The sequence below is a fragment of the Populus alba genome, chromosome 1 (assembly GCF_005239225.2).
Source record: "Populus alba chromosome 1, ASM523922v2, whole genome shotgun sequence".
NCBI classification, from domain to species: Eukaryota; Viridiplantae; Streptophyta; class Magnoliopsida; order Malpighiales; family Salicaceae; genus Populus; species Populus alba.
Window position 1 is genome coordinate 52,349,228 of NC_133284.1, and position 16,851 is coordinate 52,366,078.

General features: G+C 36.0%; 1 protein-coding gene across 2 annotated transcripts; it reads right to left on the bottom strand.

Moving 5' to 3' along the window:
• Nucleotides 1-3,106: 3,106 nt before the first annotated feature.
• On the bottom strand, nt 3,107-10,202 carry LOC118048991 (disease resistance protein At4g27190). Of its 2 annotated transcripts, XM_073407122.1 has the most exons (6): nt 9,704-10,202; nt 9,460-9,561; nt 6,348-9,367; nt 5,031-5,822; nt 4,219-4,842; nt 3,107-4,101 (listed from the first exon to the last, which is right to left on the bottom strand). In XM_073407122.1, the coding sequence occupies exons 3-6, from the start codon at nt 9,354-9,356 to the stop codon at nt 4,015-4,017; spliced, it is 4,512 nt and encodes a 1,503-aa protein (XP_073263223.1). In that variant the 5' UTR covers nt 9,357-9,367; nt 9,460-9,561; nt 9,704-10,202; the 3' UTR covers nt 3,107-4,014. The 2 variants fall into 2 exon arrangements, with proteins under 2 accessions (XP_073263223.1, XP_073263222.1); XM_073407121.1 differs by lacking the exon at nt 9,704-10,202 and having other exon boundaries at nt 9,460-9,608.
• Nucleotides 10,203-16,851: the final 6,649 nt, after the last annotated feature.

Consider the following 16,851-nt stretch of genomic DNA (forward strand, 5'->3'; position numbering starts at 1 on the left):
CTGCATTTTGTATGTACTTTGTTTTTACACCTAAGCTTTAAACTTTTGAAAGATGTCAGCAACTTCAAACTTATACTTTATGAAATAAATCCAACACAATCTTGTATGACCATTAATGAAAGCAATGTAATACTTACTGCCATTCAATGATGGTGTTTTCAGAGGTCCTCCCACATCAGTATGTACTACCTATAATTTCTATGTAGCTCTCCAGGTTTTATTTTGTGGAAAAGGAAGTCTTGTCTGCTTCCCATACTAGCAGGGTGCACACGAAGGAAGTCTTCTTCTAAATCAAGTAAGCTTTTCACAAGATTGTTCTTCTTCATAAAAAGTAGAGTTGTATGATGAAAATGCCCCAATCTTCTATGCCAAAGCATTGTACTACTATTTTCTTCATGTATTGCAGCTTGCTCTTCTTTCATAAAATTCAAGGCAAAGCTTTTACTTTCCATTTGAACTTTAAACACTTCTTTGCTTTGTGCATCAGTAATCAAGCAAAACTTGTCTTCAAACAGCACCTTATATCCTTTCTCCAACAACTGACCAACACTTAAAACATTTTGATTAATTTCAGGAACATACAAGAAATCATAAATTAATTTTAAACCTGTGTTGCCTTTGATTGCAACTGTTCCTTTGCCCTTTACTGCTAGATATGCTCTATTTCCAATTCTTACTTTAGAAATGGCAGTTCTGTCAAGCTTTTTGAAAAGCTCTTGACCATAGGTCATGTGGCTGGTACAACCACTATCTATAAGTCCCATATCAAGACATAACAGATATTCACAGAATCATCAAAGAAACGTATATCATATCAAATAGAATTTACTTTAACAGATTGCGAGTGCAAATTCAAGAATAAATAAGTACTCGGAAAATAAAGCAACATATATAAATATTCAAGAAATTTACTAGTTGTACTCATTGTATAATCAACATACATATTTATTTATATTATATGCATATTAAAGATTATTCTACTCACCTGACTCAAAAGCAAACAAAAGTCAAAAGCAGACACCGAAAAAAATCCTATTAAGGATCGTTAGGAGAACCTACAATAAATATATGAAATATACTCAAAAGCAACTCAAAACAACACAAATAAAAGATTCCAATGCATAAAAGGAAACTAGGCTTAGTCTCCTAGGTTTAGGGACTAAAATGACAATTTTCCAAAACAGGGACCAAAATGTAATTTTACCAAAATTAGAGGACCAAACTGTAAATGCATAACCATACTGAAATTTATCCATAAAAGGAAAATTATCTTTGTCCAGAATCTTGAATTATGCCCCAAGGTCCAAAATGTGATTTTATCAAAATATTAGGGGTCAAATCATAATTTGTCAAATTGAAGGACCAAACTAAAAATATCATATATTCCTAATTATACTGGAATTTTGCCTTTAAATCATCCTTAGTTCTGTTCAGAACCTCAATTTATGCCCCAGGGACCAATCTGTAATATTTTCAAAGTTCAGGGACTAAACTACAATGTTCATAAATTGAGGGACCAAACTGAATGTTCGTCATCTTCAACCTCAAACCCATAATTTCAACAGATCATCTACTGTTATCTCCTGATTTCTAACACAATTTCACCATTTAAACAAAATCATAACTCAAAATCATCATCTTTCAATTCAATCTCTCCAAATCAACTAATTAATCAAATACCCACAATAATCAACTCCTAACCTTCAAATTAATTCATCAATTAACTCAAAATACAAACCTCAAAACTCTAAAATTAATCAAAACCGAAATTTAAACTTCAATAACACATATATATACATAATCTTACCTTTTTATTTATTTCCTCCCAACCTCTTCCTTTTTCCCCTATCTTTCCCTCTTTTCTCTTCTTCTTCTTCCCCTTTTCTTCTCTTCTCCCGTAACTCTCTCCAAATTTCAGATCCCTCTTTTTTTTTTCTTTTTTTTTCTTTTTATTTTCTATTTATATTTATCATCTCTTTATTCAATTACTACTATACCCCTCACTTAATTATACTTACTCTTTAAGCCTCCAAGGACTTTGTTACCATTTCCTATCTTTTTAATACAAAACATCACACAGACTTCGTTTTTGTTAAAAGTTGACTGAGAAGTTGATGGCACTCTTCTCGTGAGAAAGGAAAATTAGGCAAAGCTTCCTTACTATTATTTTGAAAGGCTATATGATTTGCTTTCGATCTTGTTTGTCAACCTTCAGTAGTGTTCTTTCTCCTTTAGCAATAATCATAGGTATGTCCTTATCCATTGCTATATGTGCATTTGAGATGAGCTCTGCAGTTCTTTGTGTTGTGATTATTCATGTTGCATTTTTCATAAAATTTAGCTTCTCCTTCTGTAGAGTTAAAATCACAGGTCACCTTCTTTATTGCAAAAGCAGATGCTTCTGATGGTGTCATCGACTTTCCAGTAAATGCCTCTGCCTGCTTCTCATGTAGTAAAGCCATTGCATAGGCTTTGTCCAGGTTCGGAAGAGGATTCATGCCTGTTATATTGCTTCGGGTCTGTGCATAGCTTTCGTTAAGCCCCATCAGGAACTTCATGGTCTTTTGTGTTTCCATGAAAACCTTAACCGCGGTAGCTGCCTCACAATTGCAAGGAGGGAATGCACAGAGGGCATCCTTCTCATCCCACAGCTTTTGAGCTTCGTGAAAAAGGACGTGACTGGGTTTGTACTTTGTTCACAGTCATGAATGGCATTTTCTATATGGAACAATAAAACTATGTTAGTTTTAGAAAATCTCTCTTTCAGCTCTAGCCATATACCTCTTGTGTCCTTGCAATGGATGACATTGCCTGAGATATCCTTCGACATGGCTCCTAGTAGCCAGGTTTTTACAAGAACGTCACAGCAGTCTCATTGTTGTTGCTCATCAGGATTATGAGTCGGTCTCTTGAGAGTTCCATCTACAAAGCCCTTCTTGTTTTTTATAGTAAGTGGCTCATTGACTGTATTCATGTTGTGTAATTGTCTTCCATCAGCGATTGTGAAATGAGGATAGCGTCTGGTTGATCTGAGTGATGGAGAAAAAGTGAATGATTGGAGTTCTCCCATGGTTCTGAGGTCTTGAAAGAGTTTGAGCTCTTGTTTTGTTCAAGAAGCTTTTGGTTTTCGTCACCCGCCATGAGGTATTTGGTTGTGTGGATTACTGGGTTGTAATTCTAGGTTCTCGGAACATACCATGATCAAAATGTTAATATTATTGTATTCTGTATTCAGTGTCTTCATATTGCAAAGAAGCATGATATATATATACACAGTTTACATATAATAAGATACACTATTTTAGGAGATATTCTAGGAGCTATTCTAGGATTAACTTTGGTAAATTATTTAATCCCATTGATTACAGTATATCTCCTAATTACTTGGGATTCTTTCCTTCAATACACACATTAAACATTATGCCTTTATTTTGTAAGGTTTACACACATGAAAAGAAACACAAATGGGCAAGCAAACAAACTCCCTTACTTCTAGAGGCTTGTACGATAATGGGCAAGCAACATTATTTTTTTAAGGTTCGCACAGTAATGACTAAACACACAACATTACATTACATTACATGGGTAAACAAGCACAGCTACCCTTATTCACACATAGATAGATAAGTCGATATCTTCTTTTGATAAATAAGATTGTTACCATGTGAAGCCAATTTGTATCCCAATGCCAATGAAATAGTAGGAATTACTTCCACAATCAAAAACATATTCGCAGCACCAACCTTGAAATCATCATCATCATCACCATCTTCTGATGAAGGAAGCATTGAGGAGAAGGAGTTGCCGCTGCTGTCATCTTTAACAGAGTTACTGCTGCAAGGGTTACCTGAGCTCAAATGTATTAGAAATCAGAGGAATATTTTGAATCTCTAGCAAAATCCAGCAAGGTATGTGCTCAAAAAAACCATTCAGCATGAAACTATTCTGCTAGGAAAATATGATATCAAACTTTTGAACAAATAGTACAGCATCAAGTCCAAATATATTCACAGCTCAAAGACATGAGTCTCCATATTCTTTCCACCCGTTATTTCTGGTCCAATCTCTATTAATGCTTGAATCTTCATCTATTTCAGATACCTGTAAAACCAAGTCAAGCATGGCATGCTCATTTTAACTTGTAAATCTTATTATTGAGCGAAACAAGAAACAAACACGCTAAAAGAGAGGCAAGAAATCAAGTCAAATCAGCAGCACCTCTGATTGAGCACTCATTGAACCATCTGGTGTAGTAGCAAATTTTGTGGTCAACTTTGGACATTGATGGACCTTCAACTTCCCCAAACAAGGGAATAAGAAATCACAAGATCCGAAACTAAAACAGACAATACTTGATAATTGTTCTAGCGACAGCTCCCACAGATTAGGAAGCACTATCTCCTTCTCGACGTTGACAGGTGAAGCATGATCATCCTGCCCAAATACTCCCAATAATTGAGAGGCTTCACTTATTCTCAGTGTTTGCAGCTTTGGGAGACCTGAAGCCATAGCTACTGGGAAGAGACTCTTCAACTTGTTACATTTTCTAATCTCAATTCCATACAAATTGGGAAAGCATAAAGATTGGAGATGATCTCCTAACAATATCTGGTAGTTTTCATCATCATCCTTAGCAATGATTTGCTCCATTTCCTCACAGGACAATATCTTCAGAACTTTCAGTTGAACTAGACTAACAATCATGCTGCATGTGAATATATGTGTCAGTCTCTTACACTTAACCACCTCCAAAGTAGTCAATTTGCTCAGCACGAGACCCTTCCATATACTCCTCATGTCAGGTAGGGATTCCAAGCATAATGTTTCCAAATTTGTCAACCCCTGCATCAAGAGACAGGGAATGATACAGGTAGACAACTCCTTTTAAATTTAGTGGATGGCTAAAGGATTTATCTCCACTCATCAGTTACTTTAGTTTCAAAAATTTAAAGGAAGAAATCAACATGTATTGAAGTTGACAATTTAAATTAAAAAGGAAAAAAAAAATTGGAGAAATATAAAGGACGTACTTGGAGCTGTGCAAACAAATTTCTCAATTCTTTGTGGCCATCAATTTTTAGAATTTGCAAAGAAGGCAATTGGGCAGCAAAATTATTTGGACCAAAAAAGCTGCAATTTGAAAGAGACAATTTTTTTAGTCGAGGGAACTTGATGATGCCAACTGTGGTGAGTGCATCTCCTTCTCCACCGTAAAATATTGGCTTTAAATTGTCAGCATAAGAAATCGTCATCTCCTCCAGGTTCGGAAGGCTTAGAGACATAGAGACAGGGAAGACATATTCCAGTTTACCACAGTGAGATATGTAGAGAGTTTTTAATTCTGGGAAGCGAGGAGACTCTGGAATTATTTCCCTTTCACCATCCTCTTCTCTGATAACATGCTTCAATTCACCGCAATCACGTATGTCAAGTCTTTCTAGCTTTGGCAGACTTCGAGCGAGGGACGTTGTGAAGATAAATGTCAGTTTGTCCAGAGAATACAAATCCAAAAGAGTAAGACTTTGGAGGCTGACATGTTTGGTGGGCCCCTTCCATATACATTTGAGCTCAGGTAATCTGTTTAGATGTAACATTGTTAAAGATGACAGCAGCGGCAGCTCCTTCTCCTCACTGCTTCCTTCATCAGCCTCACCCAATTCAAATACCTCTTCCAATGATTTGCAGTCCTCAATTTCCACCGTCAGATTTTTCAGAGCTCGCAACAATTTTGCTGGAAACGGAGCGCGAACATCCCCACAATCCCTCACTCTTACAAATTCTAATCTTTGTAAGAAGTCGTTTTGCTGCCCATGGATGGCCATCTTATCAGAGAACAATTTATATGATGTATAAATAAGAGAAAAAAATAGAAAAAAACAGGATTAAATACTTCTTAGAGATTACATATTATTGTTTCAGTTTTTTTTTTCTGAATTAGAGATAAGTTGAATAATAATTAGATTTTTGCCGAAAAAAAGGTTAATACAACTCCTAATAATTAGTTTCATGTAAAAAATAAAAATAAAAATAGTAATTAATTAAATACTTGAACACAAAATTTATGTTCTTATACATTAAATCTAACAGATAATATGATTTCTATGATTAATTTTTGGTATTAATAACGCAAACAACAATGAGGTAGTTAATTTTCTTATATTTAGATAAAAAAAACAAATCATAAAAAAATAAAAATAAGCTACTATGTTTGTTATATGATTATAAAAAAATCAAACTTGGATTTCTTAGCATTTATCAATTACTTTACTTTAAGAAATTGGGAGGAAGAAAGAATAAATTATCGCAATTGACAATTTAAATTAAGTGGAGAAATATAAATCACGTACTTGTAGCTGTGCCAACCAATTACCCACTTCTTCGTGGCCTTCAATGGTTAATTTTTGCAAAGGCAATTGAGCATCAAAATTCCGTGGACCTAAAAAGCTGTAACTTGATCTGAGCCGAAGAGACAATTCTCTTAGTTGAGGGAACTTGATAATGCCATCTCTGTTATGTGCATCTCCTTCTCCACCGTAAAATAATTGCTTTAAATTGTCATTACGAGCAATCGTCATCTGTTCCAGGTTTGGAAGGCTTGGAGACACAGAAACTGGGAAGACATATTCCAGTTTACCACAATCATATATACGGAGAGTTTCTAATTTTGGGAAGCGAGGAGACTCTGGAATTATTTCCCTTTCACCATCCTCTTCTCTGATAATATTCTTCAATTCACCGCATTTACTTATGTGAAGGCTTTCTAGCTTTGGCAGACTTTGAGCGAGGGACTGTGTGAAGATAAATGTCAGTTTATGGAGAGAATTCAGATACAGACGAGCAAGACTTTGGAGGCTGACATGTCCGGTGGGCCCCTTCCATATGCATTTGAGCTCAGGTAACCCTCGTAGCTTTAACTCTGTTAAAGATGACAGCAACGGCAGCTCCTTCTCCTCACTACTTCCTTCATCAGCCTCACCCAATTCAAATACCTCTTCCACTGATTTACACCCGTCAACAATCACCTCCTTTAGATTGTTTAAACCTTGCCGCAATCTTGCTGGAAACAGAGTGGAAACATCCCCACAACCCCGCATTTCTACAAATTCTAATTTATGTAAAAACAATTGCTCAAATGTCTTCACATTTAAGGATGTACCAGCCAAATTTAATCTTGTCGAGGCTGGGTATTTTCCGGCCACAAACCCGTTCCCTAATATTATATGATATTTGAGCAAGCAGGGAAAAACAAAATCTCTGGGAATGCATTCAACCTTCGGTATCCTCAATGATAATACGGCTAACTGAGACAACGAATTTAGTTCTGTTAGGCTTGCATTCATTCCTCCTGTGCTGTCACATCCAACACTATCCCATCCATCAAAGCTGCGATGCCCGATCAACAGCTCTTCTAACTTCTTCAACCTTCCAATCAAATTCACAGGGATCCTTCTTAGCCTTTCACAACCTGTCACATCCAACAACCTTAACTCCTTGAGCTCTCCTATTTCATCAGGTAATTCTTCAATGGATAAGCACCACATAAGACCAAGAATCTTAAGTCTCTGCAGCTTTCTCAACCAAATGAGGTCCTTGCATCCACACGTGATCAACATCAACGATTGAAGTTTCGTTGAGAGTTCAAGTGATTGCAATGACAAACACCCTCCCTTCAGAGACAAAACCTCAATTTCTTTCGTCCCTTCAAAAAACCTCCGAGGAACATTCAAACCATCATCCACTTCTAACAATAGAACTTTGAGCTGTGGACATTCCAATCCTTCAGGAAGTTCGGTTAGTTTATTGCCCATTAACGAAATTGTTTCACAAGCTTCAAAGCTTTTGATACTCGTCGGCCACTCCTTCAACCCAATGCCAGCCTTTACCATGAATCCATATTCTTTTGATGACGCTATCCGAATAGCAACATCACGAACCAAGTCATGCATCTTCACATGTTCATCAGATTCAGTGTCCAACAGCATGCAACAATCTTTGAGTTTTTCTATTTCCACATAAACTCGTTTCCTTGCATCTCCAATGGACTCCACATCTTGATGTAACTCATACCCAAGTGTGTATCTCGTCAAGTCATCGATTGGAATGTTATAATCTTCTGGAAATAAACAGCATAGCAAGAAACATAACTTGGTTTCCTTGCTCTTCAAATAATCATAGCTCAACTTAAGACATGCATATGCAGTTTTTTGTTCCTCAATGTGTTCCATGTTCAGAAATTGAGAGTTTTTTAGCCGTCTAAATGCTACTTCCCACTCAACTTCAGATTTATCTCTTAGAGCCTTTCCCACTGTCACAAGTGCTATAGGCAAGCCTTGGCATTCTCTCGCAACCTCCCTTGCCACTGTGTTCAAGGTAGAGTCCCCATCACGTAAACCTGCATTGATTCTGAATAAATCCCATGCTTCATCTTCAGGTAAGACTCTTAAATACACTTTTTGCTGGCACTCCATAGAAGAACATATGCCTTGAAGACGTGTTGTTAGAAGAATTTTACAACCCCTGTGATCATCGCCAAATGGGATCCCTATCTCTTTCAAGTCAATATGTTTCCAAACATCATCCAGGATAACAAGCATCTTCTCCACTTGCTTCAGTCTCTGCCATAATCGATCTGCTCTCCCTTCTTTACTCTTTTCTTTAATATCCAGACCTAACTTATCTGCCAGTCGATCCTGGATGTCTGTGGCATTTGGATTCTGGGACACCGAAGCCATCAAAACTTCAGGAAAAAGCTGCAAGTCTTTGGCTCTCCTGCCTACTTCTTTCACCAGGGTGGTTTTACCCACCCCTCCCATGCCGTACAGTCCGATCATATTGACGTTGTCATCTTTGAGAGCTTTCATGATCTGTTTCAAAGCTTCTTTTGAGGATTCTGAGGGCGTGAATTCCTTTGATGGGAGAAATTCTATGGGCTGAGGATGAGCTTTGTGGGCCACTGTTTTAAACTTTTCGCTAATTTCTCCAAGTTTTCTGAAAGTCTCCGACTTCTTGGCCAGTGCCTTGCTTAACTTGAATTGTCGCATGCAGTTTGGGCACCAAGTAAAGCATTTGCCATTTTTTCCTATTTCATTTTCCAAGGGCTTCGCACCTTCAATTTCGTTGTTTGCATCTTCCAGCCACTTTTTGACACCTTTCTTAATTTCTTCAGCATTCCTTTCAGCAGCTTCGACATCTTTTTGCAGACCATCTAGTGCTAAAGCAAGGTTCTCCTTTCGTTCTTTGAATTCTTCAACAAAATTGTTGAAACAGAACATGTAACGGAACTGCCTTCCTACTGGTTCCACCATGAGTTCTGCTATCTTAGATATAATGGATCCACCAGCAGTTTCGAGAGCCATTTTCCGCAGTTCTGAAAATCAAAGAAATAAGGATACAGAACGTGAGGGTGAGTCACTACAAGTAAAACAGGCGCAGAGAGAATGGGAATAGGAATATCATTACCTTAATTTGGGAAAATATGTGCGAAAGGCACTGGTACTGATTGCTCAATGAAATAGCAGGTGGAAGAAAAGGAGAAGGCCTTCAGCTCTGTATGGAATCCAGCTTCAAAAGCAACAAGGCAAGGTATAAGTATAACAATAAAATAGTTCCCATTAAAAATGCATTTTGATGACATAATTAAGATAATATAGAGACAGTGACAAACAAATAATAATAATAAAAAATAATGTGTAAAAGTACTCACCTAGCAAAGAAAGAAACGAATCAAAGGTTCAGGATAATCACTTAGACGTCTCCATGGATGATACCGGCTCGCTTCCAACAACAAATATAAAAGGAGAAAGAAAGAAGGAAGGAAGAATTAAAAAAACCCCTAAACTCACGGCATGATGAAAGAACAAAGAAAGGAACGGGATATAGAAGGAAGAATTAAAAAAACCCCTAAACTCACGGCATGATGAAAGAAGAAATTAAGATAGGAACGGGACATAGAAGGAAGAAAGTAAGGTAACGTAGGGGGCCATTATTGGAGATGAAAAATAGTATGAAAAAGAGGATGATAGAGTGATATGACCATAGTGGCAAAAATCTTAAAGGGTTCTAAATTATCTCTGTTACTTTCCCTCAATTTTCTAGACAAGAAAAAGGAGCCAAAACGTCAGAATTTCAGTAGAACAAAAGAAGAGATTATTGCTTGATAAAAAACAACTAGAAAACAATCAATGAGAGAAAAAGACTGATAGCTAGAAAACAATAAACAGAACCCTCTTTCTCCTCTTTCAGTGTTCAAAAAAACAAAGAAACGTAAAAGAGGACTTTTCAAAGTCAGCTAAGTATATGGCTTATTATATTCATAGAGAGAGGCGGAATTTTATAAGCCATGCAATATATATCTTTTTTCTTGGCAACCAAACACAACCACAAGCCCAAATGAAAACAATCTTGACGAATTCCCACCAAACAATTGAACTGCTGCTGTAACTGAGATTTTCAGTTATATGTAATTTTTGTGGTCCAAAGTATAAATAATTTTCTTTTCTTTCATTTTATTAACTTAATTTCGCATGTGGAATATTGAGTCTTTTGTTTTTTCAGACACAGAATTTGAATCCTTTATATATTCTTAAAACCAAATTTGAATTCTAAGTTCCTAAATAAAGGAATAATAAATATTGTTGCATGTACAAATTCTCCTTCAAAAAACAAATAATAAAGTCTTCTATGTTAATGAAGATTTAATTATAAGTTAGCCTTGTAATTTATTAAAATTAATTATTTAGTACTTAAAGTATCATGGATAATTAAACAGTCTATTAACTAGTGTCGACCACCCTCCATTTAATGTATTTTTCTCTAAAAAATGCCTTCCTACCTAATGAAGTTTTCCGAACTGCATACTTTTCTTTTCCTTATTCTATTTTTCAAGAATGAAGAAAAACAATATTAATTGGAAAAGAACTAATTAAACTATATGTCACTTTAAAAATATAAGAATTAAACATATAGTTATTGAAACTATGGGATTAATTCATTATTGTTATCAAATTATAAAGACTAAATTATAACTGGTAAAGTGTTTGCGTGGAGGAGTGTTTGCAAATACCATTCTGCAACTGTGATGCAATTCCCTTTCGGTTAGCTTTCCCACAAAAGCTTTTGCAGAAATGTTGGAATGTATTGAGGCTCTTGACCATGTTTGCCCCCAATTTCTTCGGGATGAGTCGTTGATGGGGTTTGAGAAAAGATGATAGGTCGATTGAAAGGAATTTCACCAGAGTTATTCCTCAGTGTTTGCTCGAGTAAGCTAGAGGCAAGCCACACTTATCTTCATAGACTCCAACCTTTCTTGAAAATGGACATCATGGTAAGCACACTCTTCATCTCCCATGACAAAGATGATAGGTCGGGTGTTGTAGACTCATAAGGAACCTATATTTAAACTTGCGGTATGCATGTTATTTACAATGATTGGATGTATATGCACGTTGCAAATGTATTTACAATTCTTGTAGAGAGTTCATACTCTAAGGTTAGGTTTGGGCCATTACATGATGGGTGGCTTGCTACCTGGTCTTAAAAGGGTCTCTTGTTGTCCTAGTGATCGCCCTCGTAAAGGGAATATGGGGACTCAGCAAGTAATGGGATGGCATGTGCACCAATCATTATCAGTCTAAGCACTCAGCGAAGAGTTGGGGTTTACACAAATTTAAACCTTGACTAAAAGTCATAAAATAAGTTGTTAGTCCCCCACTTAACCTAGAGTTTTCAAAGTAACTTGTAAAAAAATGCAAATGATACATGAAGCAATTTTACAATGCAAACAAATTAGAGCATATGAGCAAATGAGGAATACATATTAAAAATGACACAAACCAAACAATAACACAAAAATCAGACAAAACAAAGCTTAGTTCACAAGGTCCCCAGTGGAGTCACCATTCTGTCACACATGTGCGGCTTCTTGGCGATCGTCCACTACTCAGAGAAAATTGTAAATTGTGTATCTGGAAAATATAGGGAGACAAGAAATTCTTGTCTTTTATCAGTGGAAAATTTGAATGGGAGTCGCCACCTAGTATTCTGGTCACTAGGAACCCTAACTAGTCCCAGAGATCAGGTACGAAGACTGATTGCGTAAATGGAAGGTATTAGCACCCTAACTATGCCCTACCTAAGGTAGGCTACATTATTTTAATGTCAAATAAAAAACTATGGTCTTATTGCGTTTTCTAATTGTTGGTTTGTCTAAGGTTCAAGAAAAACCCTCCTTAATAAGGAGGTTTTTATCTTAATGGGGTAAAACCTAACTGTTCTAGTGTCCGAACAAAAAGAATTTAATATTCAGAATACGTATTATGTGTAATATCATACCCCGAATACTAAAAGACAAACAAAATAAAATTTTTGTTGTTTTTGAAATTTTGGCCAATGTTCTCTTGACTTTAATAAACTGGTTATTAAAGCCAAAATATATGCTAAAACTTTTTTTTTGTTGTTTAGCTTTGAGACACTTGGCCGTATCACAAAAAAGAATTTAAATTTTTTTTGTATTTTGAAAGTTTTGACGAAAACCAGATATTTTAATACTGAATTTGTATTTTTATGAGATAAAATACAGACCGATATTAAGCAAAAAAAAGCATAAATAAAAAAGTGGGGAGATCACAAATATTGAAAAATATTTTTTTTCTTTTAATTTTTTTTTAAATGGGCCGGACCTGGCCCAAATGCATGGGCTGGGCCGAACCTGGCCCAACTACGTGGGTGGAGTTGAGCCCAGCCAGTGTGAACAGTGGAGGTGTGGCAGGGAAGCAGGATAAAAAAGAAGGGGAGAAGAGTTGACCGGCAACAGGCAGCGATGTTGGTGGTGGTGCTGGCGGTTCGCAGTGGTGGTAGTGGCTCTGTTTTTTTCTCTTCTCTCTCTCTCCTTTTTTTTCATTCTCTTCTCTGCTTCTTCTTGTTTTTTTTTTTTTTTCGGTCTTCCCCCTCTCTTCTGCTCTTGCTCTTCGTTTTCTCTCCCCTTTCTCTCTATTCCTCTTTTCTACTCTACCTCCTTCCGCTCTTGTGCTCCCTTGTTTTTGTAGGCAAAAAACAGGGGAGAAAGAGGACGGGGTAGCCCCTGTGCTGCCGCCCCTCCACCACCTCTCCAACATGTGGAAAGTTTTGGGCAAGTGGGGGTCCTTGGTCGGTGTCTTTTTGAACTAAAAGGAGAAGAAATGCAGTGAAAATACAGGGGAATGCAACTTCCTTCCCCTGTTTCTCTACACGTCCAGGGGAAGAAGAAAGTCTACAGGTGCTGTTCAAAATAGCACCGTTTCGAGTTTTTTTTTTTTTTTGAATAGTGGATGAAACGACGCCTTATTTGGACAAAACGCGTCATTTCATTTAAAAGAAAAAGGCGACAAAAACTTATGTCAAGGTCCAAATCAGTCTTTAATTTGTAATTTGTTCAATCAAGTCCTAAATTGCAATTTTGATTTAAAAATCAATGCAATTACATCCCTACCAGAAATCAAACAGCGGCCCTAAAGTTGGCCACCTTTTCACTTTGGTCCTTGGTCTTGAATTTATGCAATTTGATCCCCAATTGATCAATAAGCTTCTAATTTCTTCAATTTGGCCCCTGATTCGATGTAATTACAACCCCTTTATTTATGCATGTTTTTCATTTTGGTCCTTGGTTTTAGATTTCTTAAATTAAGTCCGTAATTGACTATCAAACTTCAATATTTATGCAATTAAGCCCCTGATTTGACCAATTAACTCTCAAAAATTATAATTTGACCCTGGAACTTTAATTTCCTCAAATTAAAGCCCAAATTGACTTCAAAATCATTTTTTCTTGCAATCAAACCCTCCATAAATTCAATTAAACCTTCAATAAAATATAATTGAATCCAAATTCATGATTTTGGACTTTTCTTTCTCAAATTGAATTTTCTTTGTTAATAGGCCTTCCACCAGTCAATAAAATACTGTCAAATTTCAATCTTTGTAATAATCTACCTGGCAAAGACAAAAATTCCTCCTCAACCAATTTTTGACCATTTTCTAAGCGTTTTGACATCCTCTTTTCATTGTTATAATTTTTTGATAATATTTTTTGATTTGTTTGTATTTTATTTTTTTTTAAGAGAGAAAAAAATATAAATTAGGGAATAACCCAAAAATGGGTTATAACACTTCAACTTCTCTAAATGATGGAACAAGAAATCATTATAACAAGCACACACGCTCTTATTTTTTTAGGTTCACACAATAATGACTAAACACGCAACATTACATTACATTACAAGGGTAAACAAGTAGATAACCTTATTCACACAACATATGCATTATTTTGGTTGTCAATTTGTTCCATGCGCGCAAATTGACATTCTTTGAGCTGTCTAGATGCTACTTCCCACTAAACTGGAGATTTATGGCCAATTGACACCACAGTGGTTGTGGCACTGCTATAAAGTAGCCAATCCGACCAACCTTTTTGTAATAACTTGTCAGGCCATGATTTCAACTTTATGTCAATGGTTAGGATCCTTCAAAGTTGAATTAAGGGCTAGGATTTGGCACCATTAAAGAAAATGCTCCTCTTGCATCCCTTTTAAATAGAGGTGGATTTCATGACCTAAGAGAGGAAACAATCGGGTCCAAAGTTGATAAAAACTAGCCTTACCCCTAGTATTTTATTTGTCATTATCATTTTTTTCTTCTTCTCCGTTGTCGTGACCTCAGCTTCTTCAGCCACCATAACCTCACCAACAACGTGACCTTTTGTGGCCCAACACCCTTACCACTCCATCTCCTTGCCAACAACAGGAGTAGCCATCATTGGCTCCTTCCTTCTCCCTTAAACAATAACCTTTGCAAGCTTCTTCTTCTTCCTCCCAAACTACCAATGACTCCTGCACCTTCAACCTCCACTCACTAGTGACAACACCAGCAACTCCAGCAGACCAATGATTGCCACCATTTCAGTTTTGTTCTCCTCCAGCACTGGTAGCAGCAGCAACTCCAACCATGTCAATGTTTTCTCCTTTTTCTCCCTTCAACAGCCAACACCGCCCACCACCGTCTCCACCTATGACTTTGACAGCAGTCAACAAAAAGGCCATCCGGGCACTTCTTCTGTAATAACTCAATTTTGGATTCTCCAAAATTTTCTTGAATGTTATTTTTATTTCTATTTTGATTCATAAAAATCCAAAAAAAAATTAAGAAAAAAGTTTTAAATTCAAAAATATATTTTTCTCGGGTCAACCGCATTTTTCCATGAAAAATAAGTCCATCGGGTCAATACGGATCAAACCATGTTGACTAGGGTAAAAAATTGAGTTTCAAGCTATTTTGGATCAAAACTGTTATTTTTTATCAAAACACGGTCAGTTGGGTTGATACCAGTTGAAAAATATTTTTTGATGTTTGAAATTAATTTTTTAGTAATTAAAATTGATTTTTAGCAGTTGAAACATGCTTTTTCTAATACTAATTTGATTTTTTAGTTTTACTCATATATATATATATATATATATATAACAAATCAATAACGCAGAAGTTTTATTATAGTAGTTGGTGCAGCTGGGACAAGTAAAAAATTTTCTTCAGGATAATGTCGTGTCCCCTAGTTATAAATTTTTGTGTCCCCTCAGCATCAGCTATAAAATGCAGTGAAAATTTGAAAAAAAAAAAGAAGTGAATATGAATGATAATACTATTCATGTTGTTTTAGTTTTTTCTTCACACGAGTTAGTTATTGATTTTATATAAAAAAAACAATTCAAAAAATATCAAAACTATCTTGATCGTTAGATCTAATAGTATTTCAAGACCGTTAGATCTAATAGTATTTCAGTTTTGCCCTTAATTAGATTTGATCTAATACGGTTTACCATTGAAAACTCAAATTCATCTCAGCCCTTAACCAAATCTGACCTTGGATCTAATTTTGCCACATCACTAAGCTACACAAGATTTTTGGTACACCTACCGACATGATAAAATTAGATCCAAGGTTAGATTTGGTTCAGGATGATCGAGATGGATTTGAGTTTTTATCTAGTGTGGCAAGCTATTTTAAATTTTAAAATTTATAGCTGGACAATACCAATTTATTTAGATTTTGGACCAATTTTCAAAAAGCCAACTGAATTTGACTTTGACAAATTATTTTATAATTTTTTATTGGTTTAAAATCTAAAAAATTAAAATTTAGAAAGTCTCAATTCATATTTTTTATAAAAAAAAATGTTAAATTTTTAATCAAATAAAACTAAAGAAAAAAATTATTCAAAATCATGTTATATTGAGCATGAAAAGTTGACAGGGGCCAATTATTATGGGAGAAATAAATACTAAATTCTGCGAATTAGGGTGCTCAAGTCTAAAAACATGAGCGAAAACTTTCATAGATAGGTAAGAATGAAATTCTAACTTATCCAAATCTATTTATGACAAGCTTGAATACCAACATAATAGCTTGCATATGGCCTCCAGAATCCTCAACAAGCTGATTCTTGAGAAGCAGGATGGATTTCCACAGAGGAGAGGTAGAGGCCTGAGCCTAAGTGGACCAAACGGACGAGGCACATAGATAGAAACGATGTATCCATTGGATCCATACAGAATCTGTTTTCAAGTGAATGTTCCACAGCTGTTTGGCTAAAAAATTATTACTGCAGGATTTGATATCAACCAAAGTTGACTTGCTTCTCAAGAAGTTTCCTGTCCATAAAAAGTTCCGACATATTCGAGTAATGTGCCTGATAACCGCTTGCGGCATGGGAAGAATACTAATCCGAAACTGAACCATTCCGTGCAAAACAGACTTGACAGGCTCAAGCCTCCCAACATAGGTAAGATTCTTCCCCATCCACCCATGAATGCCCGCTTCAAGCT